The sequence below is a fragment of the Buteo buteo genome, chromosome 12 (genome assembly GCF_964188355.1).
Source record: "Buteo buteo chromosome 12, bButBut1.hap1.1, whole genome shotgun sequence".
Classification (NCBI taxonomy): Eukaryota; Metazoa; Chordata; class Aves; order Accipitriformes; family Accipitridae; genus Buteo; species Buteo buteo.
In genome coordinates this window covers 30,181,160-30,200,245 of record NC_134182.1, presented here as the reverse complement: position 1 = coordinate 30,200,245, position 19,086 = coordinate 30,181,160, and the positions used below count along the sequence as shown (strand labels likewise).

General features: G+C 38.0%; 1 protein-coding gene across 1 annotated transcript in view; it reads left to right on the top strand.

The window, feature by feature from the left end:
* The window catches only part of FMN2 (formin 2), a 164,675-nt gene that overhangs the window by 54,949 nt on the left and 90,640 nt on the right, over positions 1–19,086 (top strand). Inside the window, exons 5-7 of the mRNA XM_075042186.1 lie at positions 583–2,348; positions 3,403–3,547; positions 16,321–16,408. Of these exons, the coding sequence (XP_074898287.1) occupies positions 583–2,348; positions 3,403–3,547; positions 16,321–16,408 (1,999 nt within the window). The remainder of the gene's footprint in view (positions 1–582; positions 2,349–3,402; positions 3,548–16,320; positions 16,409–19,086) is intronic.

Here is a 19,086-nt window from a genome sequence, read left to right as displayed (position 1 = left end):
TACTCTGTTCTGAGATTAGTTGTTTTCATAAAGTGAACATTTGTTATGTTCTGCATTCCTAATCTGTATTGTATCATGCAGGTGTATATTGAAACCCAGTGGTCAGTAGTATGTTGAGTCTGTTATGCACAGTGCATCCCTTTTGAAGAAACACTTAATGTATTTTCAGTTAACATAATTAAAGTAATGCAGTGCCCTTCTCACTGCCATGTCTGCGTATCCATGTGTACACAAACGCTTTCAGTACTTGTGCTCAGTGGTTGGTTGTTTTCTTGGTCAGGGTATGTGGGGGGAGGGAGGGAGGCATTGCTGCTGATTTTTGCTTTTGCCAAATATAATCACCGCCTAAAACATGCTCATATTGATGAAGGTAGTTTCATACTGAAGCAAATAATTTTCCTAAACTATCTTCTCCCACTGTAAGATGCAGCTAGCCAAAATGATACCTCTGTTTTTAAAGGCTTGTTGTAGCTGGCTTATTTCGGAACCTCTGGAATACCAATATTCTTGATCTAAATTTAATTTTTTTATATAGTGATGAATGTTATCTGTTTTATGCTTATTATTTATTTTCTTTCAAAGGACCATCTTGAGGTGAAATCTGAGGAGCGTGCCAGTGTCATCCAACAACTTGAGCAAACTATTGAGGATCTGAGGACTAAAATTGCAGAACTAGAGAAACAGTTCCCTGCTGCAGAGGTACAGACTTCTGCGAGGGAGCAGGAAAATGAGCACACGCATGCAATCTGTGGGGAACTCAGCTGTGTGACTCTTCAAACGAACAAAGAGGAGACCATACCCAGGACTGTGTCGCAAGCAAGATCTGTACAAACATCACCAACAGAGGATTATTTAACACACACAATGCCTTCAGCCAATGCACTGCCACAGCCACCCCCACCACCACACTTAGAAGGGGGCAAAAGTGAAGAGCCAACTCAGAAATTGCCAGCTCTAGAACTACAGCCCACGTTTTGTTCTGAAATCTCCTTAATTCTGTCGCCGAAGCTAATCTCAGTGCCACTGGATGCAAGCCAATCAGAACAGAGTATGCTGCAGTCACCTCTTCCAGGACCCAAAGTTAATTTGTCCCTTGCATTTGAAGGAGAGACTGAAATTCCAGCTTCCCATCAGCCTTTAAGTACTGTAGATGTGACTTGTAGTGAACATCCCCCTTCTTTGCCCCTGGAACCCACATGTAGCATTCCCCCATCACTGCCAGCCACCGAACAAGCTGCTCCCCTGTCTGGAGAACACGGCCCTTCCCTTGTGACTCCCACATCCATAGCAGGAGTACCACCCCCACCAGCCCTGCCCGGCTCAGGACTCCCTCCTTCTGCTGGCTCAGCAGTGCCACACCTGGACCACTCTTTGCCAGGCATCATGATGTCACCAGTCCCCCCTCCTCCTCCTCTTCCACCTTTGCCAAGTGGAGAGATACCAATACTGGCTCCAGCTGCTCCTCTCCCTTGTGCTGGAGTCCCACCACCACCTCTACCACCACCTTTGCCCGGAGCAGGAGTCCCACCCCATCTGCCCGGTTGGGGCATCCTGCCTCCCCCTCCCCCACCACCACCTTTACCTGGGGCTGGTGTCCCTCCCCCACCTCCTCCTCTGCCTGGACTGGGAATGCCACTCCCACCCCCAGCACCCCCTCTGCCTGGAGCAGGGCTGCCACCACCTCTTCCACCTCTGCCTGGTACAGGTGTTCCCCCTCCGCCTCCTCCACCACCTCTGCCCGGTACAGGTGTCCCCCCTCCGCCTCCTCCACCTCCTCTGCCCGGTGCAGGTGTCCCCCCTCCGCCTCCTCCACCTCCTCTGCCCGGTGCAGGTGTCCCCCCTCCGCCTCCTCCACCACCTCTGCCCGGTGCAGGTGTCCCCCCTCCGCCTCCTCCACCACCTCTGCCCGGTACAGGTGTCCCCCCTCCGCCTCCTCCACCACCTCTGCCCGGTACAGGTGTCCCCCCTCCGCCTCCTCCACCTCCTCTGCCCGGTACAGGTATCCCCCCTCCACCTCCTCCACCTCCTCTGCCTGGTGCAGGTGTCCCCCCTCCACCACCTTTGCCTGGTACAGGTGTCCCTCCTCCACCCCCTCCTTTGCCTGGGTTGGGGATGCCACCTCCAGCCCCACCACCTTTGCCTGGAGAAGCACCACCCCTTCCAGCGCCAGCCCAGGGCAGCACCTACCCAGCAGTCCCACAGGGCTATGGGTTTCTTCCTCCTCCATTACCATCTGGTTTATTTGCAATGGGGATAAATCAGGAGAAAGGGAGCAGGAAACATGTGATAGAGCCTTCTCGGCCAATGAAGCCTCTTTACTGGACAAGAATTCAGCTCCACAGTAAAAGGTAAGTTGTAGAGTTGTGAAGAGAGTGGTGTTTTCACTTTATGGCTGTCCTGATAATGTTGTGTGTTATGAGCAAAAGTCTTTATTTACTGCTAGGCAGGTCTTTGAGAAAACCTCAGTGCAAACAGGATTTTATTTGTAGTTGGATATGTAAAGGAGGTGCCCATTTTCTTTAAAGCACAAACTCTGAGTAGCATTATTTGTACACGAAAGCTCTTTGAAGGTAGTGTTTTCAGCTGTATGGAATACATACCACGTGTTGATCAGAGATCTGGGGGTGACTGTGTGCCACTAAGCATTCCATGAGATGTTTTTTAAAATGTCGTATTTGTAATTCCCCTCAACTTTCAAATAACGTTGGTCTTTCTCTGGAGCAGCTTGCAAGTTTTAGTAGTGTCTTCCCTCTAGATGAATGTATGCTGAATGCATTTTATCCTCCTCTTTCCTTTCTCCAGTGACCTAGAAATCCTGTTTTTCTTCCACCTTGTACACTCAGCGGGCAGATTCAAACTGCAATTTATTTGCATGGCAGCATAAAGCTATTCTGGTAGCCCTGACTTTGATATACTTGGTTTTGGTTGTCAATGCTTTTTCTTTGTTTGTAAAATATTGTTCTTGGTCATGGAAAGAAGTTTCCTTATTAATCTTTTCTTTACGTCTCTGAGTACTGATTGTAAAACTCTTCTGCTGTTATTTAATGATGAGTTTCTTCTTTCTTTTCAAGTTCTTGCCACTGTCACACAGGTGGTCTGCAGATAACTGTCTATTTCTACTTCTCTTTGTGTCCATGTCTGTATGTTTTATAGCCTATGTACAGCCTATTTATATTCCTGTGTATGTAAAGTGGGTGAATGTAAATGAGCCTCACCATTATCCTATGTAAACAAAGAAGCAAAGATGTATGGGGGAGAATCAACAGTATATCTTATCAAAATGCTGCTAGTAGAAGTTAGGCAACAACTTTTAAATTGCTGCTATTTTATTTTCTTCATTCCTCCATTTATGACCTTATTTAGTTTGACATTGCCCTACATAGGTCTTTTGCTTAACTTTAGAGATTCTAGTGCTTCACTTGTGTGGGAAAAAATTGAAGAGCCTTCCATAGATTATCATGAGTTTGAAGAACTGTTTTCTAAAACAGCTGTTAAAGAGAGGAAGAAACCCATTTCGGACACCATTACAAAAACAAAGACTAAACAAGTGAGTACGCATTTAATTTCAGATCTTTTCTAGGCTGGTTTTTACACAAAGACAGATTTTTGCATGCAGCTGAGATGAATTTTGCCTGATGTGAAATTGTTACCATATATATTTACACTATGTAGAAATATAAGAAAAGGAGAGAATGTAGGATGGGTTTCAAAGCTGTATGTGTTAAGGACTGAAGATTTCTTTTTTATAAATTACTTTTCAGGTATATGTTTTCTTAAAAATATCTTTGCTTATCTGCTTTAAAATTAACAAAAATAAAACTAAAATAATTAGGTGCATATATGATGCTTTGAAATTGACTGCACATGTGCAATAAATAGTATATAAGTTATTCTGATTAATTTTATAAATTAAATACAGTTGCATATGAATTACCATGACTTCAGAGAAAAATTATGTTTAAGAACCTAAGTCCTAATGTTATACCAATCATAACAGTTCTAAGTTTGTGCTGTGTTCATATATATAGTGAATATGAAGTTTATGCATACAATAAATGACAAGCACAGTTGGGAAAATCCAGCATTACTCAACCTGGTTTCTTGAAATGGAATGGTGTACAATAAAATAAAAATATGAAGCAGATTTTAAATGTAGAAGTTTAAACCCTGGGATAAGAGAATTGAATCTGAATGTTTAGGTCACTAGAGAGCTGTAATCTTGTTATCTGTGTGAAAATCATATTGTGGTGGTATGATAAGTAATTTGCAATTAAACTTTCAGGCTACAGAGGAGAATGTTCTTACGTAGAATCCTAAACAGCTGTTAAAGTTCTTGTTTCATCTCACCTTCACGTTCCTGTACTCAATTCCAGACTAGGCTGTTCTTTCCAGACTAGGCTGTTCTTTCCATCATCTTTTAACATACAAGTTAATGCTATGCAAGAGTTTTTTCCACGCTGGGTATACAGTGGGAGTCTTCAAAATCTCCATGCAGTAGATCTTATGTTTGAATATGACCTTTCCATCTAGTAGTTCTGGAGATCTTGCCCCCACAGACACATTTTGATCAGCAATATAAACGTGCAGGTGCTCTTTACGGTGCTGGGAACCTGCTGCAGGCAACAGAACTGGTAGTGAAGTTAGGATGATTATCCCAAGGTGTTGGATAAAACTTTTATCTGGATGGATTGGAAGGATAGTGCAGCCACACTCGTGGCTGTTCATCACGTACGTGTGTGCTGCACTAGGCTGTACGAACTGGGATGGAGGAAAGGTAACAGTGCTGCTGCTACCTTGCTGTCCTGCAATAAATCTCGAAAGTGCAAGACCTTAGCTCTTCTTCCCTCCTTCTAGAAAAAACCCCTTTTAATGGTTATTCTTAACTAAATTAGTATGACAGCTCTTTAAGTAAAAAAAAGGAGTGCAAAGGTATACCTGATGCTTTGCCTATGAACTGTTGGTCCATTCACGTTTCATGAGGTTTGGTGATACAAATCTCTAAACAGAGGAGAAATCACGACTGTTTAATTCTGTAACATAAACAGTGGTTCAAGACAGACAGTGATTATGAAGAAACATTAGATGTGGATTTTAATACTGAGTATTTATTTTTATTGCAATGCCAAAAATTTAGATACATTGTCAAAAAATAAATAAAATGTAGATAAAACTAAACGAAAATGACCAATTGTTCTTAACTTTGAAAAGAACAAGTAGTTTATGACAAATTTCCACACAGAAGTTTAAATCATTCTAAGTAGGTGCTGTCATCTAGAATGACCATTCCTGTGGGCCACCTAAATTGACAGAAGAGAATCCCCTGTGTGTTTCTCTTCCTTTTGGTGATCAAACAAATTTACTGCTCTCCAAAAGAGAGAGAAATTGCCTGATGGAGAAGTCTGATCTGTTGAATTGTAGTATCTGGGGGGAAAGATCAACCAAACAGGTAATCACAGGCCTTCATTAGAACTACAATTAGAGCTATCATTTATTGCAGCTGTCAAAGTTAAATGTTCATGTGTGCAAGTCCAGTTTGGGCTTTTCACAGTATTGACATGAGACAGCTGAAGTAGAACAGCTTCACAAATACATTCTACATATGCCTTCTTAGTAGTTTGGAATGCAGGCCTTCATTTTTTAAATTCTCTTCATTTATACCGCAGTAAACACTTGGATAATGAAGTCCATCCATGTTTAGCAGAAGAAACAGTTATTTGGGGAAAGCATGGCTGTAATTCCACAAGTATGTTTTTATAGGAATAACCAAGTGCTGTTTAAGTGGTTACTAACTTACATGGCTTCTATGATAGTTACGGGTGTTGTAAAGATCTTACAAATGGTGTTTCTGTAGTGATTTTTACAGGGACGTGTTATGCAAAGCAGATGTATTCTGTCACCTGTTGAGCTACAGAGGAGTGTTGTACAGAACAGAACCAGGACCCACAAAGCTCACTCTGCTGCTTTCCAGAAACACTCTAGTCTGGCAATTGGTTTTCCTCTTTGCATTGATGTGTGGGTGTGCTGAGCGGATGTATTGCTTAGATGGATTGGATGTAAAATACTAGCTACACTGGAAATGGTAGTCAGGAAAAAATGCCCAGATAACTTTCAAATGCATAAAAAATTTGGTACTCTGTAAAAATCTGATTTTAATAAAACAATGTTTTTATTGTCAGCTGAAATAAAAATGTATTTACAGAGGAGGCCACATGGCAGGGGAAATTCTAGCTAATCTGAAGAAAGATTTGATAGTCTGGGGATGTTTTAGTCTCGGTGAAAGATTAATTATTTTGGAGTATGCTGCTGTTCTGCACACAGAGCTATTTATGCTATATGCCATAGAGTATATGCATATGTTTGTGTGTGTGTATATATAGCTATGCATGATATAATTATTTCTAAATGGTGACCCCTTTTTAGATGGTAAAATTATCTATATTGTTGTAGGCTGGTTTGGGTTTTTTTTTGAGTTAACAATTGAGTTAATTTCCCCTTACCTAGGTATTGGTTCTAATAATTTTTTCCTTGGCATGATCATCTGCAAATAACTTCATACAATATAAATCTATAATGTTTTAAACAAACCAATATTACACCTAGCACATTAAACTCCATTCCAGAACTTTAAAGAAAGAAAAAAAATGAAGCGTTAATATTTATTTGTGAATGCAACTGATTTTATTCTTACTGTCTCTCATTTGATGCTACAGCAAAAGCTGTGATTTATTTTGCTCTGTTAATATGTATATGTCAAATTCTCAGCTGCTGTAAATGTGTGCAGGCTCACTCAATGAGAATGCCTACTAAATCTTCAAAGAAAGTCCTTTATGGGCTATATTATAGGTGGGGCTGCCATTGCTACCTATTAAAGTGGTCTGGCTTTCATTATAAGTCCCTGTTATAACTGCCAAAATTTAGCTCTTTAGGCTGCAAGTTTTGTTGGGTTGTCCCGTCTGTTATGTCCCGTCCCCGCCCCCCCCCCGCCTTGGGTGTCTCCTTCATTTTGCCAATGTTAAGAAAGAAAACAAAGTCTGGTTTTGCTCATGTCCACATAGTTTCATAGACTTGAAATATGGAAAAATGTTATCAGATACATGTCTTGCTAGTTGTGTAAGGGGTTTCTTAAATTTTGCCACTCTATGGGCTATATCTCAGTTCCTATTGCTCAGGAGAGACTTTGGGTGTAATTCTGAAGATTTTTTTCCTAACCTTGTACTGGCAGGTTGGAAAACAGGGCCCAGCTTTCAGGGCTCGGCCCTTCCTGGTGGGAGAAGGAGCCAGCTGTTTGCCTTTTCAGAAAGAGGCTCTGCCGAGGCTGAGCGCCATGAGATGTTCTGTCTCTGGGAAAGCACAGGTCCCCAGTGCTGTTGTGCCTGTAGCTAGGGTGCCAAGGGAAGGTGAAGAGCAGCAACAGCTTTCAGGGCTGGACCCTTCCTGGTGGGAAGAGGAGAGAGGCAAAGAAGATTAAGATGAGTAACTGGGGAGGGAGTGAAGAACTGGGGAGATCTGACAGGTGGAAATATAGAGCATAATAGGTCTAATTCTGTGTCACCTCTTATTCTGTCTAAAGTAATTTCTCTCAGAAACTTGTTGTGAGCCTGGGGTATTCTTGACTGGGATGTTCCTTTCAGCAAATAGTGGATCTCATCCAACCTATGGTGTTTGACCCAAGCAGAGGCTGAAACTCACTCTTGGAGTGTCTTGTTCAGCCATGCCATGTAGTTACAATACTAGTTTTTGTTATGTGGCTGGGTAGTATTTTTCATAAGACCCTTTCCATAGCTAGCATGGACTGCGTGGGATAAGCATAGTTCATAATGATTACTTAGGAAATGAAGTTGTTACCCAAGTAAAAAGCACTTTTACCAGTTGTTGCAGCACTTAAAAAAAAAAAGTAATTAGTGAAGCAGAAAGAAAAAAGATAGTCTTATGACTAAGGCCACATACTGAAGAATGACAGTAAATGCAATATTAAAAATGTACTTACATGGCAAACACTGGCCAGTGTGCACTGAATGGGTTCAGTGGAAAAATGGTATGTAATCAGAAAATCTTGATATCACTGTCAGCATAAGTGTACAGATGGGGCTGAGCTGACTTGCATAGATTGCTTTCCTAACTTTTGAACAGTTATCTTACAAGCCTTATGATAATCCTCTGACTGTGTTTTTGGAAAATAATATACATGTAACTACAATGAACTTTTCAAGAGCAGACCATGTGTTTATAATCTATCATGTAAATGAAATAAAAATGTTAAAGATATTCTCATATGGAAAGTCCACTATTAATCTATCGACTTTAAGATTTTAATCTCCCCCTTCCACCCCAGAAAATAAATAATAGGTTACTAAAGTTTCATTCTGTTTCAAAAGTCTTAGATGCAAACAAGATGTATCAATAAAACTGCTTAGTTAATGATTTCAGCATTTTTGAATTTTTAAGTTGAAGCTCTGGTAATAGAATACCCCTAGAAATAAAATGCCACATAAAACGAGTATAAGTTGGTAAATAAGGTAAATGCCATATTGAGTTAACAGATAAAAGTTTATTCACTAACAAGGAATGACAAAGGGAAGAATAATTGTCTGAAAAGGAGGGTTTATACCCTCTGCAAACACTGGAGGCACTGTTTTAAGGAACTTTCTGTATCCACACTTACTGATCTATTATTACCCGTGTCAATGGCACAACCATTTGCTACGAGTTTACGTACTCTCCAGAGATACAGTTGGGGTTCTGTTGCCCCCACAGACAGGAATTTTAGAGGACTTGACTGATGCATTGTTTTTTATTTATACAAGCAAATAATTAATAATGTAGTGAAGTTATTTATGAAATTAAATTATATCTCACTTATTTGGCTTCTAAGAATAATTTCTTTTATGAGATGCTGTATGAATGTGATCTGTTTTTACCTGTCATTCTCTTCTTTATATGGCTTATTGCATGTGTTGTTATTATATTATTTGTTTTGTAACTGTATCTACAAAGTTCTCTGTTGCAAATACAGTTTTACCTCATTGCATCTATGTATCAAATATCTCTACCTGTTCAGGCTTTCCAGGTTGATGTTCTCTATTAACCACATGCATTTCTCATTCTTGTTTTCTTCCTGCTTCCTTTTCTTCAGATCATGTATTTGCAAGTTTAAAAACAAACACATGAGCTTGGCATCTGACAATCTTGCAAACTCATCTTGTGACCTAAGAGCTCTCTGGGTTTCTCTGTTTTGTTCATGTATCCTCACTAGCACTGAGAGGTTCTGCTGATGTAACAGCCTGTTTCAAATGATGTTGCTACTGCTTACAGGTTCTGTATGGGCAAGAAAGGTTATGTTTGTCTATTAACCAGAGGAGCCTGTAGAGTGTCTGACAATGGCCTCATTGTGGTTCTCTATGCTCTGGAAGATCTCTGCAGGGAAAGGTCTTACTGAAAGTTTGTTCAAATAAAAAGAAAAATAGGCTTTGGGTTGGAGAGAGTGAGCTGAGCTGCAGCTGTTCTGAGACTTAAAGCTGCATATCTAAAAAGCATAACCCAGATCTTGAATCCCAGCAGAGATATAACTGCCACCCTGGACTGTGTACAACTCTTGGAGTACCTGACTCTGTCGAGTAGAGGCACCTTAGTTACAGCCATCTTTCCAGGGAGGTTGGCGATCTCACATTTCCATAGCCAGTAGTTTTACACCTTTCAAATACTTTCTTCTCCATTTCTCCATGGGGCTTCTGACTCTCTCAGTGAGAGGGCTCAGTGCAGTGGATACTGTAGCATTGAATGACATCAAGGGAAGAAGAAAGGAAGAAAATATGGAGATAGCAATATGCATTTCTTCTCCCATCTCTCTGTACACACTGAATTTGCTGAAGAGGCAAGCAATGCTTTTTAGTACAGTAGTTTTTAAATCTGATTAAGAAAACTCAAATTGCTTGAGAATTAGATGTGCATATGGATTGAATTTGTTTCACCTAGAAATTAGAGTTTGGGATAGTGGTCATGATGATTTAGTAAAAAAATCACTGTCTAACTTAAGTGTGAATGTACTTGTCTGTACTACTATATCAGATCCTAAATGACTTACAAGTTAAACAGATTTTTACTGTCAGCATGAAAATCAAGATTTTAAGATTAAGTTATTTTTTTTATTTGTAGAGAAATATTGATTTTGCAGATTTTTCCTTATGGCTGTATTTTGTTACTTAGTGCTGATTTCCGTACAAACAGCAAGAACAAAAAAGTTGTTATATTCATTTGGAGTAGGTACAGTGAATAATGTCACACTTTTGACTGTAACTGTATGTTCCTCTTTAAAATTGGGAACACTAAAGCTTTTACAGCATGGTTGGTTGTTTTGGTTTTTTTTTTGTGTGTGTTTTTTTTTGTTTGTTTGGTTGGTTGGGTTTTTTGTTAGTTGTTGATATCTTCTACTAGATAACATAGTGGGTTCTCACCTTTCTTTGGGAGTTTTTTTGTTTGGGGATTTTTTTTTTTTTAATTTTTTTTTTGCATTCTTTAACCTTTCTGAAGCCCCCTGCTTCTTCCATGTCTGTCTCCCTGGTTTGATGTGCTAACTCTTTATAAAGTAATTGAGACTGTTAATTTCAAATGTATTTGGGCATGCAATATGTTTTGCAAGAGTTTACAAAAAATGTGTGTAATTACATGCTTAATTTGAGTACCCAGTGACAAGATTGCTCATAGTAGTTGGGCTGATCACCTGCTGAGTGCATTGCAGACCATGCATGAAAATTCAGGCTTTTATACAGAATTTCTAAGGAAATTTTAGCTGGGGGGGGGAAGGGTGTGTGTGAGGGGCGGTTGTATTTTTTGTTAAAGAGTTTATATTGTAGCATCTGAACATGCATTTCCATTACTAACCCACAAAGGCATTTTGACAGTTACAAACATAAGATCTAAAAACATAGAAACTAAACTTCAGGTACCCTGGTCCTTTAGCTGATGAAAGAAGGAGTAACTGTAATTGTGGTACATAACAATGAGCTCAACTCTCAAAGAGGAGCTTTAGGTACCTATTTTTAAGCTAAAGAATTTAAACTTTGCATTTATCTCCATCCCCTAATCCAGTCCTTAAAGTTAGAATATTGTTGTTATTTTTTATTAAGAGACATTTTACTACTTTTCAGCCTCCTGTTGAGGAACACAATGCTTATCTAACTTACCACTGTATATCTGAATGTAAGCAATCTAATGCTTACATCTACTGTCAGAAGTGAGGAATATTAACTGGGGTAGCAATCTTTTAATAAAAGATTACTTCTACATTAATAATTTTATGTTGTTCATTTCAAACAATACTATCTTAGTGATAAAAGGGCATAAACGGGCATGAACTGTTTCTCATGCATATCATAAAAAGCCTTATTTATGAAAGCACAGTAGGGTAATAGATAAAATGAATGAAAAGTAAATATTAAGTTTAATCTTTAGCCTCAAGCATGAAGTTACAGCATCCGCAACCTGGCAGACACAGCTTCTTGGCTGCACTACTTTGCATAACAAGTCAACAACTTGCATCTAGAAGTATATGACAAAGAGAATTTTGAAACCTTAGGTATCTCCTTATAGATTATGAGAACCTTCAGTAGGGAAAGTAACCAGTTAGTCTGCAGAGGGGATTTCAGATTTAATTAGGGTAGGAGACGGGGAGGTGCTCAAAATTACACTTTATGATTGAAGTTCTGTGGTAAAAGTTGTGTTCAGTTAAATCATTATGTGCCATCAGCACAGATACGCTGTTAGACAGCCAGGACTGGATGTTGGGTTTGGGGGTTTGGTTTTCTTTTTGTAAGTATTAAGTAGAATGTACCAAAATGACCTCACTAGTTGAAGTAGTCCCTGTTTCTGTTCTCACAAGTGCCTCACTTCTGGATTTACCTTTTTAAAACAAACAAAAACAAAAAAAAACCCAAACCAAACCACACGCACAAACCCCCTCACTCATAAGAGCATAATATTTTTATGTTATATCTGTAAGAAGACAAGGTTATGCACATGAAAGATATGATGGGTCCAGTTCTGTGATTGCCAGTTTTACATTTGGAATACACTTCAATCTGCAGAGAAGATTTCTTTTCACAATGCCTAGTGAGAAGGTGACTGCATTACTACCTTGATCCTGTTTCTTAACATCTTGTTTGGAACTTTAGAGTTTCTGCATCCTCTCTGCAAGAGTTACAAGCTATAGGCCTTTGTACAGTGGACTTTCCTGCATGTGACTTTTTGTAATGTACAGTAGTTTTTCTTAACCAGTGAGGGCCTTGGGAAAATTTTCCTTAATGCTGGCAGTCAAAATCAGAACCAGAGAGCAAGAATCATTGCAAAATTCCATGCATTAACTAAATATTATTCTGGGGAAAGGGAATCTTCATATTTTTGCTTAGGGGTTCTCATCAAACATGTGTCTTGCATTACCTTTTGCTAAATACCTCTTAGACTGTGTTTGCTTGTGTTAAACAATCAGGATCAAATTTGGCATGTAGTTTGTTTACTGCTTAACAATGAGGACCACTCAACAATTAGAAAGTTTGTCCTAGACTTCAGGCTGCAGATAATATCTCTAGCTTCCTTTTTATTTATTTTTTTTTTTAATTTGTTTAAAGCAGAGTTCCAGAATCCAAACTAAAAAGGAGCTATGTATTGTGTCTGAGGCTTTAGATCTTGTAGAGATTGGATTTATCAAACTTTTGTTGTTCCGCCTTTAAATGGCGTCATTTGTCTGTAGCCTGTAGGCCCAGACTATGCAGCTGACTTATTTTATTGTTTCATTTTTAAATGTGGGAATTGCTTTAGGCATTTATGCTAATATTCATATTTTCTGAATTAGTGTTGTATTGTTACAGCCATTCTATTGGAGGAAACTATAGTATTCATGCAATTGACTGAAATGGGAATGAAATGCGTAGTAGAGATTAGTATAAAAGTTGACATAAAACCTACATTTTAAATAAAGCCAAACAAAACTGGTAGCTGCTACATAAAAATGCTTTATCTGTTGCTGTTCTGCACCTATTCACCTGGCAGTCATGCTCTTCAGTACTCTTTCAATGTTGTTGTGGTTCAGAATTTTGGCAGCAAAGACAACCTATTCTTCACAGGGACAATGCTTTTTTTTTTTCTTTTTTTTTTCCCCTCTCTTCTGATCACTGGCCGAATGTGGCACTCAGTAAATAATTATTCTCCTGCCCATCAGCTCACTTTCAGAAAAAGCAGCTTTTTTTTCCTGCTAACTTTCAGGCCAGATTCCTTTTAGAGCACAGGACTTCGAAGGGATTTACTAGGCTCCTAAATCTGGTCATATAGCATTGATGGAATCATACCCCCTAAGAAATCATGTTCTAGCCTGCATCATAACAACATAGTTAATTTATTTGGTTCTTTTTTCCTCTAGTGTTGGTCCTCTTGCTGTATTTGTAGACCTTATCTCGGTAGCTCTCTAAGCTTTAGATTGCTGGTGGATGGTAGAAACTGCGATTTCGCCATTTGAAGTAAATCTAGTAGTATATGGGTGCTGACAGCATTAGAAATGGGAGAGTCCCAGGAACAGACTCCAGCTCATCCTTGCTCTTTGGGCCTCCAAGAGAGCCGTGTAGTTCCACTTCCTTTGGAAAGGTCAAGTTGTCGACCCTTCCTTGGACCTGGGTACGTTCACACCTGAATGCAGCTGTAACATTGTTTTGAGGAAGACCACTTAACAAAGCTATTTTACTCTGTTTTCTTCTTTTGTTTTGTTTTACTTCTGGCCAACATAGTAGCCTGTATCAGTTCCAGTTCTTACTTCATTTTTGCAGATTATGAGTGACAAGAAATGTACACACTTACTCCAGATGAGCTCTTGCCACTTTGTGTGACTATTGTTATTTCCTTATAGGACTTTTGGAATGGGTTTGCATTCCTTTTTTACTTCACATTTTCTGCCAGCTTTGGGATAGTGTTCCTGTTCAAAACAAAGGCAACAAAGGACTCCCTCTATATGTTGATGACAGCGACAAGCTTAAGTTATTCTATTATTGTAAGATGTTTCAGACTTGAGCAAATGCAATACTGGTGGGGGCTGGAATCAACAGTTTCTCCAATATCTTCCATATCAGATTCAGTCTTGTCAGTGTTGTTGGAATGGACAGATTTAAGGAGAAGGTTTTGAACTTTTATTGTGTAACATACCACATTGTTTCTTTCTGTCGCTCAGCCTTTTCTGGAAATATGGTTTGGTAGCAACACCAGTTAAAGAGTTTCTGGGTTTTTTTGAAATTTTGAACCCACTTTTTTTTCTTTCTGATAGAACGCAAAATACTTGTTTGGTTGTTATAGGAGATGTCCATTGTAATGTAGTTGTTAGACTCGATCCACACCTTGCTACCCAAGATCTATTTTATTTTGTAAAACTTTTGTAGCTGCAAAGAAGTTAATAGATAATAGCTTCTTTTTACAACAAGAAAATCTCATATTATTTGTCCCAGCTTTATCTCAGTTTGAGGCTTAAATGAGATTTATGTTCCATTTAAAAAACATTTAGAGTGATTATAGACTATTAGAAGGATAGTGTGGGATATCCTAATTATATTTTTCTGAATTATGTTTTCCCTTTGAATTCAGAAAATCTGACTATCATATCCTATTTCAGTCCATTTGACTTCAGTTTTAAATTCCTAATAATATATTACATGGATTAGACAATTGCATAGGAATTTCCTTCTAATTTCTGACAGATGACATCAATAGCTATGTCTTGAATTTAAGGTCTTTAACCTCGTGAATGGTAGTTATGACATACTTGGTTTCTAATGTTAAAATTTTCAGTTCATGAGCAGAATGCTGTGTTTTCACTTCACTGTAACTAGTTAGGAATCTATAAGGAAAGAAGGATGAAATACCTTCATAATTGATAGTTATGAAGGTTTAAGGCGGGGGGGCAGAACCAAACAAAAAACAATTGGCCAGCCAGTCTCATCCTCAGAAAGCCTATACTGCAAGCACCATTTGTTTGTGAAGTTCCCTTTCCTAAGCAGTCCCAGTGACAGAGATCTGGGTCAGGCTTTTACTTCTTATCTTTGACTGTTGTTCAAACACCAATGTACAAACCTGTGTCTGAAAACTTAAATGATTCGAAGTTGGCCACAGGGCAAACATCTTGTGGGTATTTTTATGGGTTTTTAAGATGTGAATTGAATCATGACTTTCTTTACTCTGGCTAAATTATTTCTACTTTTTATAAACTTGTTTCTACTAATTAATTTCTAAATAATTTTGCCAGTGGGCCTGTAGATGATACAGCACCTTGGTGCTAAGATAGGAGCTGTGTAACTTGAAAAAATATGTATATGCTTCCTGACTGCAATGTAAAAAGAACTTGAACTTAAAGTTCTAATTATCTGGCTTTTCTACTTTCCTCCAAGTGATTCACAAAGGTTTTCTTCAGTGTGTTTAGTACAGTGTAAAACTCAGCAACCTGAGTACATTAAATATTAACCTCTTCCATCTACATAATGATTGTAGCCCTGCATTGAAAAGTACTTCATCTAGATTCACGTCGTTTTACAGATAAGGGTCTTTTCCTGGCATTACTTGCTTCTCATACCAATGATATAAAATTTACAGTAAGTTGAATTCAAACAGCTTAGAGCCCTGTGGAACACAGTCTGTGAATTACTTGTTGCTTTTATGCTTGCAAAGCAAATATGTACAAAAGTGTGTTTTAGTGGCTAATTTTAACCCCCTACAGCAAGATGTTTTGATGGCTTGATTTTTATTTTTTTGTTTATTTTAAAAACAAAAAAGCTTTGAGACCTTTTATATTCCCTAAAAGTGATCAAAGAAAATCCCAATATGTACGTGGTTATTTTGCTTTTTAAATAAAATTCATATTGGCGCCTACTACGTCAAACATTCAAATAAAATACAAATTCTCACAGTTTTAGCTTACATCAAAGATGGAAATCATTGTGTGGTTTTGGAAACCAAAGCAATTCCAAGATAGACACAGTTGGAATTTTTTTTATATGACAGCCTGTTTCATACACTTAGTAACATCAGTGTGAAGTTGAAAGTGTGCATCCTAATGAAGGAGGAAGTCTAAGGGAACTTTTACAGTGACTCTTTTAGGATTAAGATTCAACTAGGTGACACAGTTACTTACACTTGTGATGGATTTATGCAGCAGAAGTAAACTTTAATAAAATTACTCATTTTTAGATGTATATATAGACTACAAGGTACTATTTCTTGAATTTGTCATTAGTAATGTGAAATATCTTGTAGATTTTCCTGCAGATTAATACTAATAGTTGGGTTTCTTTTTGGCAGGTTGTCAAGTTGTTAAGTAACAAAAGATCTCAAGCTGTTGGAATATTAATGTCTAGCCTTCATTTAGACATGAGGGACATTCAGCATGGTAAGTGAAATAAGTATTGTTGATTCTAGCTCAGATCACATCATTAATAATTTGGAAATGCTAATTATTTCTATCTTTTGATAAGTAAAACAAACTAATAAGAGGCTTTTTTTACACTCTATTTTTCTGATAAAATAGCTTGTTCTGGCACTTATTTTCCCCTGTCTAGTAACATATTCCCTTGTCCTGTATAGAAAATAAAACTGTTTGTTTGCAGAATTGCCATCTATAGTTTTTTTTGCATCAGTTATCTAAGTGGTATAAAATACAGACACTTTGATTTTGGTCTTTCTGAGGAAGTGTGTGATGTGTTGTTTATTTTAATTCACATAAGCTTTAGGACAAATCCAGAAAAGTGAATTATAACATTTAATTTATTTGCTGTATAAAATAGTTCCTATATTTGGGTTAGTACAAACTGCAGAGTTCTTTCATCTTCAACAGCATTTTTTATAAAGGGAGATATTTTGGGGGAGTGTAATACTTTTCACATTTATGCTAAGAGACAGTAGTGCAGAAAGGTGAAAAGTAGAATTGCATTTATATTCAGAGCATCCCTTACGTTTCCCAAGGGCTTTGGATAGATTTGAAGCAGATTGAATTATCCTGTGAAGTGCCAGCCTATCTATTAAACAAATGTGGTTTCAAGTATAACACAGACTTCATAAATCACAAAAACATCTTGTGAACTTTCTAGGCTACATATTTACAGCTATGCATTCTGTTTACTATGATTTGCTTATCTTGTGAAATTATTCATAAATAGAACAAATTTCAGAGCATTCTGTCAGCTGGCAAGTAACTCTTAATCACGGTTTTAAGTTTTTATTGAACTGTTTTGATGGTTACTAGACTTCCTCAAGCTGAAGCATTTAAGATGGTAGTCATAGAGCAAGGCGCCAGTACTGGCGCCAAGCAGTACTTGGTATTTCCAAAGCTGGCAGATGTAGTTCAGTTAAGTCATAGAGCAAAATCTGAAAACAATGATATGGTCCTTTCCTTCAGTCAAATATTCAACTTGGTTTCAGTTAATAATGAGAACCTTATGAACAAAGGAGTCCGCCTAACATCTGTGTCTGTGGTAAAGCCAACACAAGTTCATTGAAAATTTGCTTGCTTAACATGCAACACTAACAATAACATGGATGAATGTCAGTAGTTGAAGGGGTCAAACAATATTATGCTTAACCTTTATCCTATTACAATATTAAGCACACATGATCATCTAAGAGCTGTGTGCAGATTTTGTATATTCCTCTTTCAATAGCTGTTTTCTAAAACCAAAAGTCTTTGTGAAGCGGAATTTAGTAGTGCTCTTATTCCTTTGCTGTGCAGAAGTGATTGAACAAACATGAGAGAACTTTTGTCTGATGGGGGAATTTGTGGAAATGGTTGGAAGATCCTGATGTTAAAAATGTGTTGGGGTTTTTTTAAGAACATAAAATAGGCATGGAGGAAAAGTGGTGAGGAGCAGGAAAGAAATTTGCATGGTGAGGGCGAGGAAAATAGAGGGGAGAACTCACCAAGAAGTATTTCTGGTATCAGTCACTCCATGCAGAGCTCTCTGAGTGATCTAACCATAGAGCCCATGGAGGAATCACAAGCCCAAGTATTTAGCTTCACTTTTGTGTATGCACTATTTTTTACTTGCTTGTTAAAAAGTAAGGTTTTAACGTCTTTTGGAGTTTTATAGCTTACTGGTTTATCTGCTGCAATTTGAATATAATAATGAGAAGGCACTATCAAAAATTAAAATAATGTTTAAAAGTGCCTGCATTAGTAAAATAGGCAGTTGATATATTTGCACCTTTATACATGTCCTGGTTTCAGCTGGGACAATACATTAAGATTTAAGATGTATGACAATAACTACAGCAAAAGGTGTTATAAGTGTTTTTTGTCCCCTGGCCCAGGGTTTTAGTGGTGATCTTGAGTTTTTGCCATGTTTAATGTACAGTGACATTTACATTTACCCATATCTCACTCAGTACAACCCAAGCAATTTTTTTTTATAAATTTGAGGGTCAGTCAGATGAACAGCCCCCTCCCCCCCCCCCCCCCCCCCGACAATTTATGGTACTGGGCAACTTTCTTTATGGTTTTCTTGTAAATATTGCCTATATTACATACAAAGCATATCTCTGGGATGCAGTGTTCATGCAAATTGCAGAAGAATTGTAATTTCCTGCCCCTCCCCCACCCCCAGCCATAGAAAAGCACCCAGAAAGAGAGAGAAACTTTCAGTGAAGTGTGGTATTCAGTCCATTCCTTGGTTTGTGTGCTATTGTGTTTTATTTTTCTAATGGTTTAGACAAATTTCAAAGTGTTACAAGAACAGAAGGGAAAACAATTTTGCTGGGTTTTAATTCGCCTAATAAATGTAGGATTTCAAGTTTTAATTCCTATTGTGTTTAACTGAAGAGCTTAAAATAACTTGAAACGTGGGCAAATGTATGTAATGTCTTGTAACTTTTTTTGGTTGGTTGGTTGGGTTTTTTTGGTGTATTTTTGTTTTAGATACTTGAAAATTTGAATCATTTATGATATTAACTCATCTTGAACACTTAGCTACTTTTTCATGCATGTGTGATCAGACACCATTTAATGGAAGAATATTGTAATATATGCTAAATAGCTTTTGTTGATGATTATGATATCCTCATTAAATGTCTGCTTGT